The sequence below is a fragment of the Schistocerca piceifrons genome, chromosome 4 (genome assembly GCF_021461385.2).
Source record: "Schistocerca piceifrons isolate TAMUIC-IGC-003096 chromosome 4, iqSchPice1.1, whole genome shotgun sequence".
Lineage (NCBI taxonomy): Eukaryota > Metazoa > Arthropoda > Insecta > Orthoptera > Acrididae > Schistocerca > Schistocerca piceifrons.
In genome coordinates, this window is record NC_060141.1 from 353,175,400 (window position 1) to 353,195,523 (window position 20,124).

General features: G+C 42.2%; 2 protein-coding genes across 4 annotated transcripts in view; one reads left to right on the plus strand and one right to left on the minus strand.

Moving 5' to 3' along the window:
• LOC124794745 (glycerol-3-phosphate dehydrogenase, mitochondrial) overlaps positions 1–20,124 on the minus strand; it is a 185,945-nt gene that overhangs the window by 160,245 nt on the left and 5,576 nt on the right. The gene's annotated exons all lie outside the window — the stretch shown is intronic.
• The window catches only part of LOC124794744 (laminin subunit gamma-1-like), a 337,502-nt gene continuing 334,583 nt past the window's right edge, over positions 17,206–20,124 (plus strand). For all 3 annotated transcript variants that reach the window (XR_007016605.1, XM_047258351.1, XM_047258352.1), the window contains exons 1-2: positions 17,206–17,342; positions 19,774–19,884. Coding sequence is in view for 2 of the 3 variants with exons in the window: in XM_047258351.1 (XP_047114307.1) it covers positions 19,797–19,884 (88 nt within the window). In the remaining variant the exon portion in view is untranslated. The remainder of the gene's footprint in view (positions 17,343–19,773; positions 19,885–20,124) is intronic.

The window sequence follows — 20,124 nt, forward strand, 5'->3', positions numbered from 1 at the left end:
GCGTTCTTGTGAGACAAGAAGGCATGTGTTATTCTCTCGAATTGGTTTTATAAGCAAATTATACAAACTATCACTCAATCAATTGTTCTTATATCGATTTTCTGGGTATTTAACTGGCAGTAAACTGATGTCCAGGCCCCATTATCTATTAGTACAATGCAATATACAACATTAGGTTGTACTAATTGATTCATTCTATGATTTTTACGTAATACTTTCACATTCAAGATAGCATCCACTATACTGAATATTATGTATACTGTTATGTGAATGCGATTTTACACTAAAGAAGGTAAGAAGAACTGTTTCAACTTGCAGAGCTGCCGTATTTGCTTCTACAAAAAAGCATACGTTCGATGTTGTCGATTTGACTGTTATACATCCCTATCGCATTGTGACCGACTGTAAGTCGAGACGCTACAACACATTCACTATTGCTGGAATCTTATAAACGATTTTGCATGTTAATTTAAGTTCAATTTCATGTTGCTATGCCCACCAATTTTCCAATGCACCATGTAAGTAAGAGTGTGCTGCTCAAGTAACTTTCATTTTGTGCTGCAGTCAGATTACATTCATTAATTAACTTTTGATGGGTCATAACTTCATCTACGATAGGGCATAGCTTGATCAAAATCAGGTCACTGTAGGATTCACTTATGCTAGATATCCAAACTTTAAACTGAACACAGGTCTTACAACAACAGTGTCAGACAGTAAACTCAAGCCCTACCTCCATTTTTTGCCAGGAGGTAAAGTCACAATTGTTGTTCGATAATATTCCTGCAGGTTTTTTGCAGCCCATATTACTTGAAAGTAACAAACTCCTTTAGGACCTAAATGCAATCTGTGTTGTCGTTCACCTCAGACACACTCTAGGCATGTCACTCCCTAACTCAGAGGTTGGAACCACGTACATCCTGACACGGGTACCGTATGAACTTCCCCTCACCGATTTGATCGATATTGGCAGGATGTCTAGGGTACAACTACGATTTCAAGGTATGTAAGCAGGAAGACGCAACTCTCAATCGTTTTCGAGAAAATTGAGTTTGATAATTTAACGCATATTTATATAGTTTGTATGGTCTTTATAAATCGATTAATCCGCAGCCGAGCGTGTTAAACAGACAGTTTCAGGAGCACTAGACTAGGCTCATAGATACCTGCCTGCACTTCTGTTTTTCGTCTCACGTAATTATTATGGCTCTGCTAACTGTCATTATTGAATAATTCATCTATTATTTTCATAACCTTTATCCTGAAATAAGGAGACAAAAATTTTGTAATGACACTGGAAAAAATGGTTTTACTAGAACAGTCAATCAAGTCATTACAGCCATTTTATTTATGTTATTTTATCTACATGTATGGCTAGTATAGCGTGTAGCCTGTGGAAGACTCTAAGAATCAGTATGGTACCTGACCATACAAAATCGTATAGTATATTGGGATAACTCCTCCCATTCTCAATGGGTATTTTTGGCTCAGAAACGGGCGGTTCGGGTAATAAGTGGTGTAAGGTCGTGAACCCCTTGTCAACCCGCGTTCGTTAGTCAGACATTGGCCTCTCAGTATACATATTCTTTAATGTCGCTTCTTGTTAACTATATCAGCTTATTCCCAAGAATTAGCAGCTTTCACTCAGTTAACACTTGGCAGAGATCCAATCTGCATTTGGATTATACCTCCTTGACTCTGTGCAGAAAGGAGTGCAGTATTCTGCTGCATCCATTTTCAATAAGTCACCACAAGAATCCAAAAATTTTGGCAGGAGTCCACGCGCTTTCAAATCTAAACTGAAGAGTTCCCTCTTGGATCACTCCTTCTACTCAAATTAAGCGAATTACTGTGTTACATTGTTGATTGCGTTTATATAAACTTATAGCTTGTCTTTTTAGGATTGATAACCATTTTATTTTATCTATTGTTACTTTTCCGTTGTAATTTCATGTACTGACACTTTCCATGACCATGGAAATTTGCTCCTCAACGTGGACCTACGGAACAAGGTGTGAAAAGTAAAATAGAAATAATTATTGCAACATACATCACTTATAATGAAGCCGAATCTTTGCATGTGCATGGTTTTTTCAGTGTGTCTATTGCAAAACAAACTTGGGTTACATTCGTAAAGAGGTTCTCGGTTATCACACAATTTCGCGGCGTTGTCATGCATATCTGTTGTTAGAGTTACGAGAGAATAAAATAAAAAAATTAAAAGAGTACCGGAAGCGGCATTCGAGCCACAGACCCACGCTTATGAAACTAAGCGCTTACTAGTCTGGCTGCGGAATCCTTGGTTACTAGCGACCATGCGAAGTGTGTAAGCATGCGTAAAATGCTCGAACTCTACGTTTTCAAAAATTCGGCAGTTGCGTCTTGCTATTTACCTGTATCGAAGCCCTAGTCGTACGTTATGCACCCTGCCAATGTGAATCAAATGAGTGGGGGAAGTTTGTACCGTCTCCTTGCGACAAATGACCGGCAGAGACAGCCACACGGCATCCTCGACCGCCAACCGAAAGCCTCTCCAAGTACACGACTTCCTCGGCCGGAGCAAGCACCGCCGCTATTGAAATGTGGGAGAGACCACTGCAAGCTGTTGTCACCCTCTTGAGTCTCGTGTTACACGCCTGCTTCACTACGGACTTCGATATTTCTGGATATTACAGTGTATCTGCCTGTGAAGCGTTAAGAGCATCAGTGCGTGCAGACCATGTGGTTTCAGAGAGACACTTCAGAACTTTATTTGCACCTAAAAATTCTGTCAAAATCTTCCATAGACTGCTCGAATCCGGAAAAAAACATGAACGATTTTTGTACAAACTGGAAGTATGCTACCGTTTCTGGAACGCATCCAACCGCCTAAACACCTGCTAAATTCAGTGAATGTGCGGCACATGGGTTACAAATGGCAACTCCATATTTTTCTTTTATTCTTGTCTGTCCACAACAAACTATCCAAAAAACTGAAAACAGTATTACTACATTTTGACCCCTACGCTCCGCTATGGCAAAAATCTCTCAACAGGCTTACCGTCTTTTACATACCGAGCGATGAAAGTCAGCTGGTCAAATTGGGATAGATCTGATAAGGAATAAATGCTTATTGAGTAGTATTTGGCTGCTTTTGGTTCGTTGACAATCGTCGTTAACACTTTCTATGTCATTACATTAATAAATTCATTGCAAATATTCGCAGACGAGTTTGATATATTTACTTTGCCACGATAGCAGTAGTTTTGCAAACGATCAACAAGAAAAGGGTCAAAGTTCCTTATTTATTCCAAGCAGGCCAAATAATTCCCATTATTTTGAGACACCAAAATGTTATCTCCACGAAACCCAAGTCCCCTTGAAGCAAAACAATTCACAACTGCAACAATCCTTTTTAGTAATCTTTTCCAATAACTGACCTAAGGTTTAAATCGGAAAAGCAATCCACTATCCACTAGTCCAGCAATTTTGCTGCTTGCGGCATAAATCATCATTCATTCCCTTCCCTGTAAACTGTTCTCATGCTCCCTTAATAAGTTATTTATATGCCTCCACGTTTTGCATTCACTGGAAGAAGTCGAATTATTACCCAGAATATAATTAAATAGACAGAAACAGCAACAATACACGGATTTCTTCGAAGGTGAATATATGAGCCATTTCCTTTCCACACATTCACCATTCGTTAGTTTTCATGTGAAAACACTCCCCGTTTAGTTTATGGTTTTTGTTTTATCGCTTACAGCAGAAAAACGTGTATAAGTCTCGAAGAAGTCACTATTTTATTTTGGAAAAACTCTGACCATATGCGAATCCAAATGTCGCGTATTTCTTCCTTTAAAATTGCGTCACAATTCTTACAAGGGCCGGGCGCTGTGTCTGAGCGGTTCTAGGCACTTCAGTAAGGAACTGCGCTGCTGCTACGGTCGCAGGTTCGAATCCTGCCTCGGGCATGGCTGTGTGTGATGTCCTTAGGTTAGTTAGGTTTTACGTAGTTCTAAGTCTAGGGGACTGATGACCTCAGATGTTAAGTCCCATAGTTCTTAGAGCCATTTGAACCATTTTGAACTTACAAGGATAATGAGATATGTTTTCTAAAACATTGGTTAGTCGAAGTGGACTAAGGGCAATGCACCCCACGCCGCGATTTTTGTCTCCGGTACCATTGCGCCGGCCTCCACTGCGATGTTGCAAACTCTCTGCAATGATGTTGCACCTTTTTCCTTTCTTCAAAAATCAAATGGCTCTGAGCACTATGCGACTTAACTTCTGAGGTCATCAGTCGCCTAGAACTTAGAACTAATTAAACCTAACTAACCTAAGAACATCGCACACATCCATGCCCGGTGCAGGATTCGAACCTGCGACCGTAGCGGTCGCTCGGCTCCAGACTGTAGCGCCTAGAACCGTACGGCCACAACAGCCGACTTTCTTTCTTCGACTCAATTCCTACCGATTCCAATTTGTCGTCGTTAGCTAATACGAATTCAATAAAGGTGCCTATAAGGCAGTTGCTATACGTACTGAAAATTTAGTTTACGATAATGCCACATCATTTTTCTTGAAGTATAAGCATGATTAATATCTGTGACAAGGTCTCTGTATAAAAAGGATGTGCTGTGTTACGAGGGCTATTGGGAAAGAGAGGAACGATCGATCACGAAATGGAAACCACAGTGAAAATAAAAAGTGTTTTATTTACAACAGTTAGCTACTCCTTCCATCTACTTCTCTACATAGTCACCGCTCAGACTGAGACATTTGTCGTAGCGTTGTACCAACTTTCCAATACCCTCGTCTTGGAAAGCAGCCGCCTGTGGTTCAAAATGGTTCAAATGGCTCTGAGCACTATGGGACTTAACTTCTGAGGTCATCAGTCCCCTGGAACTTAGAACTACTTAAACCTAACTAACCTAAGGACATCACACACACATCCATGCCCGAGGCAGGATACGAACCTTCGACTGTAGCGGTCGCGCGGTTCCAGACTGTAGCGCCTAGGACCGCTCGGTTACTCCGGCCGGTAGCCGCCTGTGCTTACTGTCAATTCTCTGCGCTGATATACAGTTTGTTGTCTGTGCCGAAATGTTGTCTTCATAGTCAGCGATTCGCGTGAGCAGACACAATAGTCAGAGGGAGACAAGTCCGGGCAGTATGGCGAGTGACCACACCGCCCATCGAAAACGCTTCAGGAGCGTCCTCATGACTCCTGCACTGTGCGGCGGAGAATTCTCATGAAAAAGGAAATGCATGACAGTCACAATGTGCGGGCTGCATGAAATCAAGCAAAATCTCTCACGGGCACTCCCACTGTGCGGAAGACATTGTTGTTCTAGGCATCCTTACGTGCTCACTGTGCGCTCAGAACTGAAAAGAGCGACGTGACGCAATCGGTGGGCATACTAGAGACACTACCCAACGCATCTGTGCAAAGCTTCATCAGGTTTTCTCTGTGGTTTCCATTTCGCGATCGATCGGACCTTACTTGCCCGAAAAGCCCTAGTGAAAATAAAAATTACGTTACAGGTAGTTTAGCCTGTTAGACATCTGTTGGAATATTATGTTCGCGGTGGAACGCATCATCCCATTTTACATGGATTCCTTTCAAAAGTCCGCCTCCTTAGCTGGGTGGTAACGTGCTCACCTCCCATGCAAGCGGGCCTTTGTTCGATTCCAGGCCGGGTTGGATATTTCCTCCGCTCGGTGACTGGGTGCTGTGTTGCCCTTTCATCATTTCATCCTAATCACCGGCGCGCAAGTCGCCCAATGTGGCGTCGAATGAAATAAGATTTTCATTTGGCGGCCAAACTTCCCCGAATAGGGGCCTCCCAGCCAACGATGCCATACGCTCATTTCATTTTTTCCTTTCGAAAATTTTTTTTCCACTTAACGAGTGATTCGTGTTAACGAGTAATTATTATTATTATTATTATTATTATGTCTGTTCAGCCAGGTGCTACTGTTAAACTTACAGAAAACAAGAGCCTTCTCATAGTACCCAAAAATAATCAAGAGAACTGAGGTCTAATCACCGAAAGTAGATGTAGATGTATTTTTTGATGGGCAAGCTGACTTACTTAAGAAAATACCCCACTTAATTTAAGGGTTACACAAGGGGTAAAATTCTAAAAGCTAGCTATTTCTCCAGTGAGAGACTGATACTTTAAGGGTGATACTTATGGCGGTGCAGAACACGAACAACTCTACTCTGGCTCATGCCTGATTCCTTTGAAATTTGACGCGAACACAATCTCGAACCACAGTAGCAAGAGTACCAATTTCCGTATCCTCGTTATAACTTTCCTTTGCCAGATATGTTTCCGATGCGTTAAAGATCCAGTTGTTCTCAATTTAACATACAAATATGTAAATGAACGACGTGTAGGATGAACACGTTGAGGATATCTTTCAGCGTATCATTCTCCGTAAATGATAAGCACATCTTGTTCTTCGAAGGAATACTTAATTCACATTCTCTTTATTAGACGATACCAGTCTTACCGTTCCTATTCATAACGTATTGCGAAACCGTCGAATGGTGTTTACATGTCAATGGCACGTTAGATGGATACTCCGTGTTCGGCGAATATTTACTATTTGCATGATATACGAGAGAGAATTGTCAGAACATGTGCTTCGATAAGTTCTGATGTGATAAGAGTACCACTCAATCCATGATAAGAAGATTGCAGCACTGCATTGATACCAATGGTCATCACTTGGAACACCTTCTATAAATGGACGTTCATGCCACTATTTTTATCTTCGTTGACCTTCAAAGACCTTACTGTTACACAATATTGGATTCGTATCGATAGCCGCTATCAGAAAGTAAGTACCAAACTATAGCATCCCATTAAAATAAAAAAAAAATGATCTACATATTTCTGACGTGACCCCACCTATCAACAAAAAACCAACGTCATATTATGGCCCTCATTTTCTGTAGTTTAATGCCATGCATTCACTCGCATATGGGCATTATGGCTTCACTACTGTGTTGTAATGCCTATTTTCGCATTTTAGGATAGGCAGTTTTTATTGTAGAGGACTTGAGTGATATCATACCCTCTCCGCATTTTATGCAAACATTCCTTTCTTACAGATTTTTTCAAAGTATTTCCTTAGATTATCTCCTCTACATATTTGAATTTTTTACCCTCTCTATTTGGCCAATAAACACTATGTGATAGAAAGTATGCGGACAACTGGCTGATAATGACTTGCAAGTTCGTTGCACCCTCCATCGGTAATTGTGGAATTCAGTATGGTGTTGGCCCACCCTTAGCCTTGATGACAGCTTCCACTATCGCAGGCATACGTTCAGTCAGGTGCTGGAAGGTTTCTTGGGGAAAGGCAGCCCATTCTTCACGGAGTGCTGCACTGAGGAGAGGTATCGATGTTGGTCGGTGAGGCCTGGCACGAAGTCCGCGTTCCAAAACATCCCAAAGGTGTTCTATAGGATTCAGGTCAGGACTCTGTGCAGACCAGTCCATTACAGGGATGGTATTGTCATGTACCCACTCCACCACAGGCTGTGCATTATGAACAAATTCTCGATCTTTTTGAAAGATGCAGTCGCCCTTCCCGAATTGCTCTTCAACAGTAAGAAGCAAGAAGGTGCTTAGAACAGCAGTGTAGGCCTCTGCTGTGATAGTGCTACGCAAAACGTTAAGGGGTGTAAGACCCCTCCATGAAAAACACGGCCACGCCATAACACCACCGCCTCCGAATTTTACTGTTGGCAATACACATGCTGGCAGACGACGTTCACCGAGCATTCGCCATACCCACACCCTGCCATCGGATCGCCACACTGTGTACCGTGATTCGTCACTCCACACAACGTTTTTCAACTGTCCAATCGTCCAATGTTTAAGCTCCTTACACCAACCGGAGGCGTCGTTTGGCATTTACCGGCGTGATGTGTGGCTTATGAGTAGCCGCTCGACCATGAAATCCAAGTTTTGTCACCTCCCGCCTGCCATAGTACTTGCAGTGGAATCTGATACAGTTTGTAATTCCTGTGTGATGGTCTGGATATATGTCTGCCTATTACACATTACGATACTCTTCAACTGTCGGTGGTCTCTGTCAGTCAACAGACGAGGTCGGCCTGTATGCTTTTGTGCTTTACGTGTCCCTTAACGATTCCACTTTATCATCTCATGGATAACAATGGACCTAGGGATGTTTAGGAGTGTGGAAATCTCGCGTACAGACGTATGACACAAGTGAACCCAATCACCTGATCACGTTCGAAGTCCGTGAGTTTATCGGAGCGCCTCATTCTGCTCTCTCACGATGTCTAATGACTACTGAGGTCGCTGATACGGAGTACTTGGCAGTAGGTGACATCACAATGCACTTACGAGAAAAACGTATGTTTTTCGGGTATCCGGATACTTTTGATCGCGTAGTGTATGTCTTCATGAATTCTGGAGCATCCTTAACCTTTGTTAAAAGTTTTTTTTCTGCAGAAATTCTTGAGCTAGTTTTCTGCTGGCTATTTCTTGCAGGAGATTTATTTGTGTTATAGCAGATGCCACATTTTCGGAAAGTATAGCAAAATCTTCTGCAAATGCAGGACAGTTGATTTTGATCTTTTTGCTTTCTCTTCCTTCCTTTTATTTTTTATTTTTTTATTGAGTGAGGTCGTTTAAATTTTGAAATAAACTTTTTGAAAGCGTGAGAAATGCTTGTGAACTTTGGAATAAGTTTCAATTATTTGTTTTTCAGTTTCAAAAATTCGTTTAAAAAGTAGTTACTCAGGAGATAGGAACAACGTTTCTGTATTTTCGGGGTCCCCTTCAGGATGGGGGCCCTGAGTTTGTGTCCCACGTGCCCCTAGGGAAGTGACGGTATTGCCCATACTACACGAACACGGACCTACAATGCTTTGTCACTTTGTAAAACAGTAGAGACCGCAATCAGTAGGGCATACATTGGCAGACTGCAATGTTGTGGAAGGCGAAAGCGTTTCCGTATCACACCTTTCTCGCTTTTTGTTACATATGGGCTCGTCATCTATTCATCGTCATGGATGTCCTTGTTAATTGTTTACTCAACGAGATAATCATTGGCCATCGCATCACTGAAATTGGATAATGGAAAAATGCAACAATTTTCGGATTAAATCATGTTATTAAATAAATAAATGTCGTATGACTATGGCCTCCCGTCGGGTAGACCGTTCGCCGGGTGCAAGTCTTCCCATTTAACGCGACTTCTGCAACTTGTGCGTCGATGGTGATGAAATGATGATGATTAGGACAACACAAACCCAGTCCCTGAGCGGAGAAAATCTCCGACCCAGCCGGGAAGCGAACCCGGACCATTAGGATTAACATTCTGTCGCGCTGGCCACTCAGCTACCGGGTGAGGACATCATGTTATTTATTATGCCAAACATTTATTCATTGGAAGAACATAAATGCAGGCAGATACCGTTTAATATCCAGAAATATCCAAGTCCATAGTCAAGCAGGCGTGTAAAGCAAGACTCAAGAGGGTGACGATAGCTTTCAGTGGTCTCTTATACATTTCAATAGCGGCGCTGCCTGCTTCGTCCGAGGTGGGCGTGTCCGTGGAGCGTGGAACGACTGTCGGTTGGCTGCCGAGTATGCCGTGTGGCTGTCTCAAATTCGATACATACAAACATTGTCAACAAGCCCAACAGACATAAGCTACATTGTCCAGTCATATTAATGGGACCACCGCTTATATTCGACATCAACGACCAGTAACCACTCAGAGATGGCAGGTGGCACCACTAGCAGTGGAGGGCATATGAAGCGTATTGAGGGGATGCGGCGGACGCGGTGGCCGAGCGGCTCTAGGCGCTTCAGTCCGGAACCACGCGACTGCTACGGTCGCAGGTTCGAATCCTGCCTCGGGCATGGATGTGTGTGATGTCCTTAGGTTAGTTAGGTTTAAGTAGTTCTAGGGGACTGATGACCTCAGGTGCTAAGTCCCATAGTGCTCAGAGCCATTTTTGAGTACTACGACTGTAGGTTGTGGACAGTTGGGAATGTGGGTCTCACAGGAGGCGTGCAATGGATAAGTCCTGCAGTCGCACTATCCTCTGTGCCCTCTGTGACTCAGATGGATAGAGCGTCAGCCATGTAGGCGGGAGATCCCGGGTTCTATTCCCAGTCGGGGCATTTTCAGCTGTCCCCATTGATGTATATCAATAACACCTGTCGGCAGCTAAGGGTTTAGATTTAATTATCATTTCAAACGAGAAAATTTTGGACCGTCTCGATCGAACTGTTCGTGCCATGGATCCTCAAGCGAGAAACCTGTAGTCGAGGCGGCCTAAGAAATTCGTTGACAGCCCGCAGCACTGTTGCCAGCTCTCAGCTCTGAAGGGCTAACGGCTACAGGCGTAAATAACAGCCGTCTACAGTGCTGTGACAATACCGAAGAACTCTCATAGAGACGTTTACAATATCACGTTACAATATTGGTTAAGACAGGCGCGCGAAGCTGCCGCGACCGATCCACTGCAACTGTCAGGAATCAACTCAAGTAACGCCGACTCAGCGTGGATCTACAGTCCTGCAGGTATCTTCCAGAACCTCACTGACCCTTCCTGCACGTATCGCAGTGGTCAGCGCTGCAAAAGGCGGTTATTCAACGCTTTGACAGTTGGTCACATTAATATGACTGGAGAGAGTATGTACTTTCACTATATGTAAAATATGGACACACACAGAGAGGAAAGGAACTGACGGACAGAGTAATGGAGAGAAGGAGATTAGGACGTATATCCGATTGCCATACAGAGTTAGTAATTGCGAATTTTTGTCGGTTTCATTAGTAATAATAATAATAATAGTTAGAGCAAAATTATCTATTGATGTGAAAGTGTATATTAACAATGAAACTGGAAGCGTTTTCAGGTATATGAAGAGAGCGTTTTGTAAGAAACCCATTGTGTCTGGTGCCTTATTACAGGCTAGTAATGTGTCGAAATTTGAGAGGAAGTGCTGATCATCTGTAAAGGAAACTGCGTACAAGACGCTGTGCCACTAATCCTGGTGTACGGTATTGTTCCAGGGACTCGAGTCCTTTGAGCAGGCATGACAACAAAAATTGAAAAGAATCAGAAACATGGGACCTGAACCTTAACAGTTTACCTGGGAACAAAAATACTCGTGGAATTTAAAGGAGAATCCTTGGGGAGACGACACTGCTCTCACTGATACACGTTGGATATATTTGAAGAACCTGTATCTGAGGATGACTGTGTGACTTACGGTGCCATCATCATATATATTTCGTAAGGGTGACGAGAAGGATGGGAGAAATTGGAGCACGTTCGGGGGCACACACCGTCCTTTTCTCACTGTCAGTACGCAAATAGAACAACACATGGAATCGCTAAAATTGGTACGAACTTATTCCGCCATGGACTGTACAGTGGCTTGGTACGAGTATATGTAGATGCTGGTGTTCGAAGAATGGGCTATTATGCACTAAAAACTTATTGACTAAGCTTTGTGCCTTTGCAGTTTGTAACCTTGTAACTGCACATCGACGTAACACTCCTGGAGAGCTGCAGCATGGTGAAAGTCCGTGATATTTTGCCGTGCAATTTTCAGACACTTTGATGGACTTTACTTTGAGCAGATAACAAGCAGCAAGCGTAAAAAATAAATATTTTTTCTGTAATGATGTATTACCTCATGATAGCTTATACATACAGGTTGTTTGTTTTAACTTCCAACAATGAAATATCTCGAAAGATAGGCATCGTATGAAAACATGTTCCGACCACACCCCGAAACTTCCCATGCCCACCCCCACGGTGGGGTAATGGGAACAATTTTTTTTATTTCAGATTCGGATTCTATGCCAAAAAATACCTATGGTTTATCTGAGCAAATTTTTTTCCGTTCGTGGTAGATGGTTCTGTAATAGGCACGAGAGTTGCGACGTTTGGGAGGAAACACATACCGATATCAGTCTAGCTGATGGACAGATTCGAATGGACTCACCGAAATCAACCTTTAAGGGAACAAGAAACAACGGTACTTTAAATGTAGGGTATTTGCCAGACTTTTAAATGTTTGAACGTTAAAGTTTTACTGTACAATAAAATTTACTAAACTGAAAAAATTTAGCTATAATATCAACTCTCTAGAACAGAAAGTAGAATCAAATGAGTAGGCTCTTAATCGTAAAAATCAGAAAAACTTAATTTTGTCGATTACATCATCTTCCACGAATGGAAAAAATCTTCCTGGTAAGTGTTGTATATCTTTTGGCGTAGAATCCGAATTGCAATAAAAATTGGGGACTTACATTTGAAAATAAAAAGTTGACCCCCCCCAAATAGGGATTGGGCGGTAAGGGGATGGCCAGTGTAGCACAGACAAATGTCTCCATTGAAAATTTCAACCTTTAGTCTGTAACTTTTTTGTACGATGCATATGTTTCGAGATATTTAGTTGTTCCAAGTTAAAACAAACACCCCGTGTATAAAATACTCACATTACCGGTTTCGGCAAGCAGCTGCCATCTTCTGAAGTCATACAGCCACTAAAGAGCTACGTACAACGTATATGTAAAATACAGTTAGGCACTACGAACATCACGAAGTCAACAAAAATGTTTCAGTTAATGTACATAATATCGTCACAAGATAAAAAAGACTGTCACGATGTTACGTAAATTCACTGAAATATTTTCACTGACTTCATGATGTTCGAAGTGCCTAATTCTATTTTTTTGTGGTATGTGCGAAGCTCTGTAGTGGGCGTGACGCATCAGAAGACGGCAGCTGCTTGCCGAAAAGAGAATATGATTATTTTATGTACACTTGAGCGACCGTGACGTAATAAATTATAATGCAGACATTTAAAAAGCTCGCTTATTTCGAGTTGGCAATTGTCAATTTTTACAAAAAAAATTTTTTTCTCTTTCCAACATTGGACATGCCCTCTGCAGATATCAGGTGGTGGCAGTAAATGAGTACTGGATCAGGACCGGTACACGGAGTTGCCTTTCACATGTACAGCTACTGAGCTACGCTGGCACGACTCTCAGTTCGCCTCATAGCGTCACCTTTGCGAGTTTTCCTCTCCTACTTACAGCTGTTCCTCTGTAAAATTCTTTCAGCAAAGAATTGCTAGTCCAGAAAGATATGTAGGAGAGCTTCTGCCAAGTTCTGAGACCTATGGGAGAGGTACTCGCGGAAGTGAAGTTGTGAGGGTATGTCCGCATAGCTCAGCCATTAAGAGCATAAGCCTCCACAAAAGGCAAGCGTCTAGGTTGGAATACCACTCTGACACATAGCTGAAATCTGGTAGGACGTTTCAAACATAGCACAACTCACTGCAAAGTGATTCATTCTGGGCACTAATTAATAATAGTTGGTACCGCTCCCCCCGTCCATCCTCTAAAGAATCGAACTCCAATTCATACAATGTCATATCTCGCGATCTATGAGTCGTACAACGATATAATTTTGCAGTTACGTTCAGTGATGTATGTGGATATTGTATACAAAATGTGTTAAGAATAGCGCTGTTACGATGTTCGTAAAGAAGTAATAAATTAATCACCCTGCCTGACGCTGCAGTTTTACTGCATGAACAGCTGAAAAGCGATAAACTTCTTCCCATTCATTATTTTGTTGGGGGGGGGGGGGGGGAGGAGCGGAGGGGGAGTCAACGAGAAAACGTTTCGAAAAGTTTTTATATTGTGTGCAAAGTTTCTTGGAAGTCGCTAAGTGTGGTCATTCTCAAATAGTGTACGAAAATATTCTGGGTAATCTGCACAAATTACGCTGCCACGAGACATATAAACAGTTTCTAAGTTTAATACTTAGCTTTTGTGCTAAAACTTTAACGTAGGATATATTTTAATGAGTAAATTAAGAGAGCATTTTAAATGTTAGATTCTGTCACTAACTGTATGACATATTGAAAATCAAATTCTTGTTGCCTTTGGAAGCCGTTAGGTAGGCAACCTGCAACTGGATTCGTGCAGCGTGAATCGCTTTAGCCATTTAGAAATATACTAGGTTGGTTCTTAGCGTTTTTGTTTTACATGTTGGTATTCCGGTTGCTATGGGTTTATTTATCGATTGACCTTTTTATTGGCACTTCACTGTTTGAATTTATGTATTGTCATTTTCTCATTTACAGACCGTGAATGGAGTTGTGGACGCCAGAAAATGGAGTTCCAATGGGAAAAATTGGAACATTTCCGACACATTCTTCTGTTTGAGGTCACCAGAGAGGTGTCAGCAGCGAAGGCACCCAGAAACATTCGCGCCGTGGCTGGGGATATTGCTATGGGACCGTGCAAGGCGAGAAAATAAAATTTTCTCGTTTCAAGGAGGATCTTTTTGATATTAATGAGTCTCCACGTTCAGGAAGGCCTTCGGGGTTTGATGAAGATCGTTTAAACGCATTAATCCATAATGATCCATGTCATTGTACGCGAGAACTGGCAAATGTGATGGATTGTGATCATTCCACTATGGTGCGACATTTCTATGCAATGGGGAAGTTTAAAAAAACCGGGTGTATGAGTACAGCTTGCTCTAGTCCAAAATCACAAAAATCAATGGTTGTCCATATGTGCATCTCTGCTTGCTGTCATCCATTGGCTCATGAACAACACCGACCATTTGTATCCCGTATCGTTACTGGTGACGGGAAATGGTACCTTCATGCTAACATAAGCAAAAGATAGCGATGGTTACGCCCAAGCAAAGCAGCAACTACCCGTACGAAGACTTGCGCGCATCCACAAAAGATAATGTTTTGCATCTGGTGGAACAGTGGCGACGTGGTGTACTGCAGGTTGCTTCACCGAGGTGTAACCATCACTGCTGACATTTATTGTCAACAACTGAGACGTCTTGCAGGCGCAGTCCAAGAACAACAACCAGGAAGACTGCGTGAAATGATGCTACTCTATGATAACGTCCGCCCTCATTCTGATAGACACAAAAAGCACTATACAGGAGTTGTATTGGGAAATCATTCTGTACCCACTTTATGCAGCTGATCTTGCGCACTCAGATTTTCACCTTTTCCGTTTTCTATCGAACAACCTTCAAGGAATGCCCTTTACGAATGAAAATGTGCTCCGAACGTGGATCGACGAGTTCTTCACCTCAAACCCACGTGATTTCTACAGACACGGAATGGAAAAGTTACGCCAGAATTGGCGGACTGTTGTAAATAATGAAGGAGATTATATGATTGATGACTAAAGTCTCTGTTATGTATACCTGTTGTGTTAATTAAACTTACGGAAAACCTCTACGAACTTATGCACCAACCCAATAGATTAGTGCTGACACAACATGATAACAGAAGACAACTACTCACGAAATTAATTTTACTGGAAAGAGTTGAAAGTGGGAGAGAGGTACTGGCAGAAGTGAATCTCTGAGGATGAACCGCGCGCCGTAACTTCCTAGCTCAAGTTTCAGTACATCTGCATCTACATCTACAAGGATACTCTGCAAATCACGTTTAAGTACCTGGCAGAGGGTTCATCGAACCACCTTCACAATTCTCTATTATTCCAATCTCGTATAGCGCGCGCAAAAAACGAACACCTATAATTTTCCGTACGAGCTCTGATTTCCCTTATTTTGTAGTAGTGATCGTTTCTTCCTATGTAGGTCGCTGTCATCGAAATATTTTCGCATTCCGAGGAGAAAGTTGGTGATTGGAATTTCGTGAGAAGATTCCGTCGCAACGAAAAACGCCTTTCTTTTAGTGACGTCCAGCCCAAATCCTGTATCATTTCTGTGACACTCTCTCCCATATTTCGCGATAATACAAAACGTGCTGCCCTTCTTTGAACTTTTTCGATGTACTCCGTCAGTCCTATACAGTAAGGACCCCACACCGCTCAGCAGTATTCTAAAAGAGGATGAACAAGCGTAGTGTAGGCAGTCTCCTTAGTAGGTCTGTTACATTTTCTAAGTGTCTTGCCAATAAAACGCAGTCTTTGGTTACCCTTCCCCACAACATTTTCTATGTGTTCCTTCCAATTTAAGTTGTTCGTAATTGTAATACCTAGGTATTTAGTTCAATTTACGGATTTTAGATTAGACTGATTAATCGTGTAACTGAAGTTTAACGAGTTCCTTTTAGCACTCACGTGGATGACCTCACACTTTTCGTTATTTAGGATCAACTGCCAATTTTCGCAGCATTCAGATATCTTTTCTATAGTTTTGCAATTTATTTTGATCTTCTGATGACTTTATTAGGCTGAGCGGTTCTAGGCGCTTCAGTCTGGAACCGCACGACCACTACGGTCGCAGTTTCGAATCCCGCCCCGGGCATGGATGTGTGTGATGTCCGTAGGTTAGTTAGGTTTAAGTAGTTCTAAGTTCTAGGGGACTGATGACCTCAGAAGTTAAGTCCCATAGTGCTCGGAGCCATTTGACTTTATTAGTCCACAAAGGACAGCGTCATCTGCAAACAACCTAAGGCGGCTGCTCAGATTGTCTGCCAAATCGTTTATATAGATAATGAACAGCAAAGGGCCTATAACAATACCTTTGGGCCTCGCGGGATTAGCCGAGCGGTCTCAGGCGCTGCAGTCATGGACTGTGCGGCTGGTCCCGGCGGAGGTTCGAGTCCTCCCTCGGGCATGGGTGTGTGTGTTTGTCCTTAGGATAATTTAGGTTAAGTAGTGTGTAAGTTTAGGGACTGATGACCTTCGCAGTTAAGTCCCATAAGATTTCACACACATTTGAACATTTTTTTTAACACTACCTTCGGGACGCCAGAAATCACTTTTGTCTTACTTGATGACTTTCCGTCAATTACTGCGAACTGTGACCTCTCTGACAGGAAATCACAAATCCAGTCACATGACTGAGACGATATTCCATAAGCACGCAATTTCGCTACAAGCCGCTTGTGTGGTACAGTGTCAAAGGAAGAGTATTCCCTGCAACAGATTTGATTGAAAATTCGAGTCTCGCTCTGGCACACTATTTTAATCTGCCAGGACGTTTCAAATCAACTGCTGAGTGAAAAATCCTTCCTAAAAGCAAATGCGTTTGCCAGAAGCGGACTGCTACACAGGTGTGACCCCAACGGGCAATGACACAGAGCAGGGAAGAGAAAAACGTCTCGCATCCTGTTGACAGGACCCGGTGTCGAGATGAGGGAGGACCGGCCCAGTGGACGCCGGTGACTCGACGCGGCAGCCACCGCCGGTGCAAGCAGTGACCGACCAATAGCGGCTTCCGCCGCGGCGTGCTCTGGTAGGCGCGGCTCTCCAGTGCCGACACAGCTGCGCCGGCGACGGGTCCGCTTCGGCTGGAGGCATCGCAGCAAGCCAGCTCACTCGTAAGTTTGCTACGTTGCCCCAAAAGGGATTATCAAGTATGCACCGTAATTTCAATAAAAATCTTCGGAATGTTTGGCGTGCCGTGTTGTCACATGTCCATCGTTTTGGTCACTGTTACAGGTGGTCTTGTTGGCTTGATGAAAGCCGCCTGAAATATTGGCTGAAACGTTGGACTTTTACTGAAACTGCCAACTATCACGGTAGCCGACGAGCACATCTGTCATCGTGTCTTGCATGGTTGTCTACAGACATATTTGCCTATCTACTCTGCAAGCCGCCGTGAAATGCATGGAAAAGATACTTCCCATTGCACCACGTTGCCGTTCCGTTCTCGTATGGTGGGCGGGATGAATAATTGCATTTTGCTTAAATTCTTCTGTGTGTAGTGTGTTCGCCTAATACTATATTCGTTGTCGCTATGGGAACGATACGTATGGAGTTGTAGAATATTCCTAGATTCCTCACTTAAAGCTGACTAAGAAGACTTTCACGGTATAGTTTGTCTCAAAGGTCTATCAGTTCGGGTGCTTTAACAATTCAGTAATACTCTCCCAGGGGTAAAAGAAAAAAAATAAATAAATAAAAACCGATGACCATTCGTGTTGCTCTTCTTTGTATACGTTATTCTTATATGGTATGAGTCGCACACACTTTAAAGTGGGTTGCACGAGTGTTTTGTAGGTATTTCCTTTGTAGACTCTTTGTCACACCGTCGGTTACAGGAAGGTTCCTATCGGTGATATCATATATTTATTTATTGATTTATTTGTTTATTTATTGCTTATTTTGCTGTTTTATATGCAGTTACGGCTGTAATCTATTGATTCAGTGTCCAGTGCCTGTCATGTCTGCACATCAGAACTAATTGTTTGGCATATCCTCTAAGAAAACCGGTGCTTGTCTTCATTTCAACCACGGTTGCGACAAGGATACTTTCTCAAAAAGAAGTAACTAATTAGAAGCTTGTGCGATCCAAGATCGAGCTCGATTCGATTTCCTGGGATGTATAGTGGGCGTAGGAGAATTAAGTGTTATAAGATAAACGCCAGAGGGAATCCTATGAAAGAATTGTCGAGTAACAGGTGATGGGCTGTTCTTTTCAAAGAAACGTTTCACTTATTTTAAGGACACGATAATTCTCTGTATGCCGTTATTGTGTTGATGTTTTTGTAACAAAATTAGATGCAACGCGTTGATAGAATTGATATGAAAACATTATTCCCACGGAGCATTTTCGAATTGAGTAGGAAGGATAATATGCAATATTTCACAAGCTGAGACATAGTCGCGAATTAGAACAGTAGTAGAGGAAGTTTAGAACTTGTTTCATTTATTCTAGTCTATGTCCCCCCCCCCCCCCCAAAAAAAAATGTCCTTAGTCTATCGATTTCGGTCAGTGGTGATCATCTTCAGATCCGCAGAAAAATGGAAACGGAGTGCAAGGAATGGACAGTCTATACCTTGTAACCAATAATTATAACACAATTAAATGCATTACTTTCATATGCACAGAATTATCGGAAAAATACTGCTGTCTGAGCACAAAAAAGGCGAAATCGTTTCTCTTTATAACACTGACAGAAAAGGGGGGAACCAGCTGCCTCAATTAACGTTCCACCTTCCTGTAACTTTAAGCCTGCACGTAATAATTAACCCTAGAATTCTAAAGTGAGGAATATGTTACATTGCTACCAAACCATCTTTAAGCTTACTGTACCACATTTTATGCAGATGAAGTCATAATTTATAGGTTATGCTTTAGCTAATCACAATTATTAATTATCCATTGGTACGGTATGTTACATATCAAATTAAGTATGAAATGTCTTATTTAATACACCTTACTGCAGTCCTAAATTTTACAAGGGTTTAGTAATCTATGTTTAGTAGGATCCAAAGATTCACTCATGCACACTAAACTTACCACAATGAATAATCTATGTTTGTTGCTCACTACTGCGAATTTGCCACATTTCATCGCGAGTAGCCCGACTTTTCGTTAAAAAAGTGCTTTGGTTTGCTTCAAAGATTCACTTCTTCTGTAGTTAATTGCTTCTGCAGTTAATTGCTATTAATTTAATATCTTTGTCTGTTGGAGTTCATTACAATTATTTTAGATTTTTCTGGAGTTATCTGGGATAACCATGATTAAAGCCGAGTCCTGGCCATTCTGATAAGGTGTTTGGAGAGCAGTGAGGAGCTAGGCTGATTCCTCCAAGAAGATCACGGCTAGTTGCTTTACATGCTCTTGCTAGTGTTCCGTTGCCGATACTGGCTTGCTTAAACTCTTTTGCTTTCCCTCCCCCACACAACTTTTCTACTTCGCCCTCCATCATTCTTAAATAAATTTTTGGTTAATTAACGCATTAGAAAAGGCGCAGCAAACTGTTCTTGAGTGCTAGCGAACGTCTTTTGTGTCTTGTGTTGCAGGTGCACCTCACTTACAGTTCGCCATGTGTCTACTGGTGTCAGTCTTGTTGCTGGCAGCATCCGTAGAACCCACCACTTGGGACGGCATCACGCCCTGGTTCTCAGATTCCAGTAAGTGCTACGGCTAGTCTAGCAGATTACTTATATTTCAGCAGAGCTCTGATACAGAGAAAGAAGAGTAGCAAATCTATTATATCATTGTGTGCTACAATCAGGAAGTTGAATGTTTCACTGTAACGGATTTCTGCGAGTATGACTTAACTGAAACTCAAATCATTCAATTCAATATGAGTCATGTAACTTTGACACCCATGTTGTTGTGGTTACCGGTCCGAAGACTGGTTTGATGGA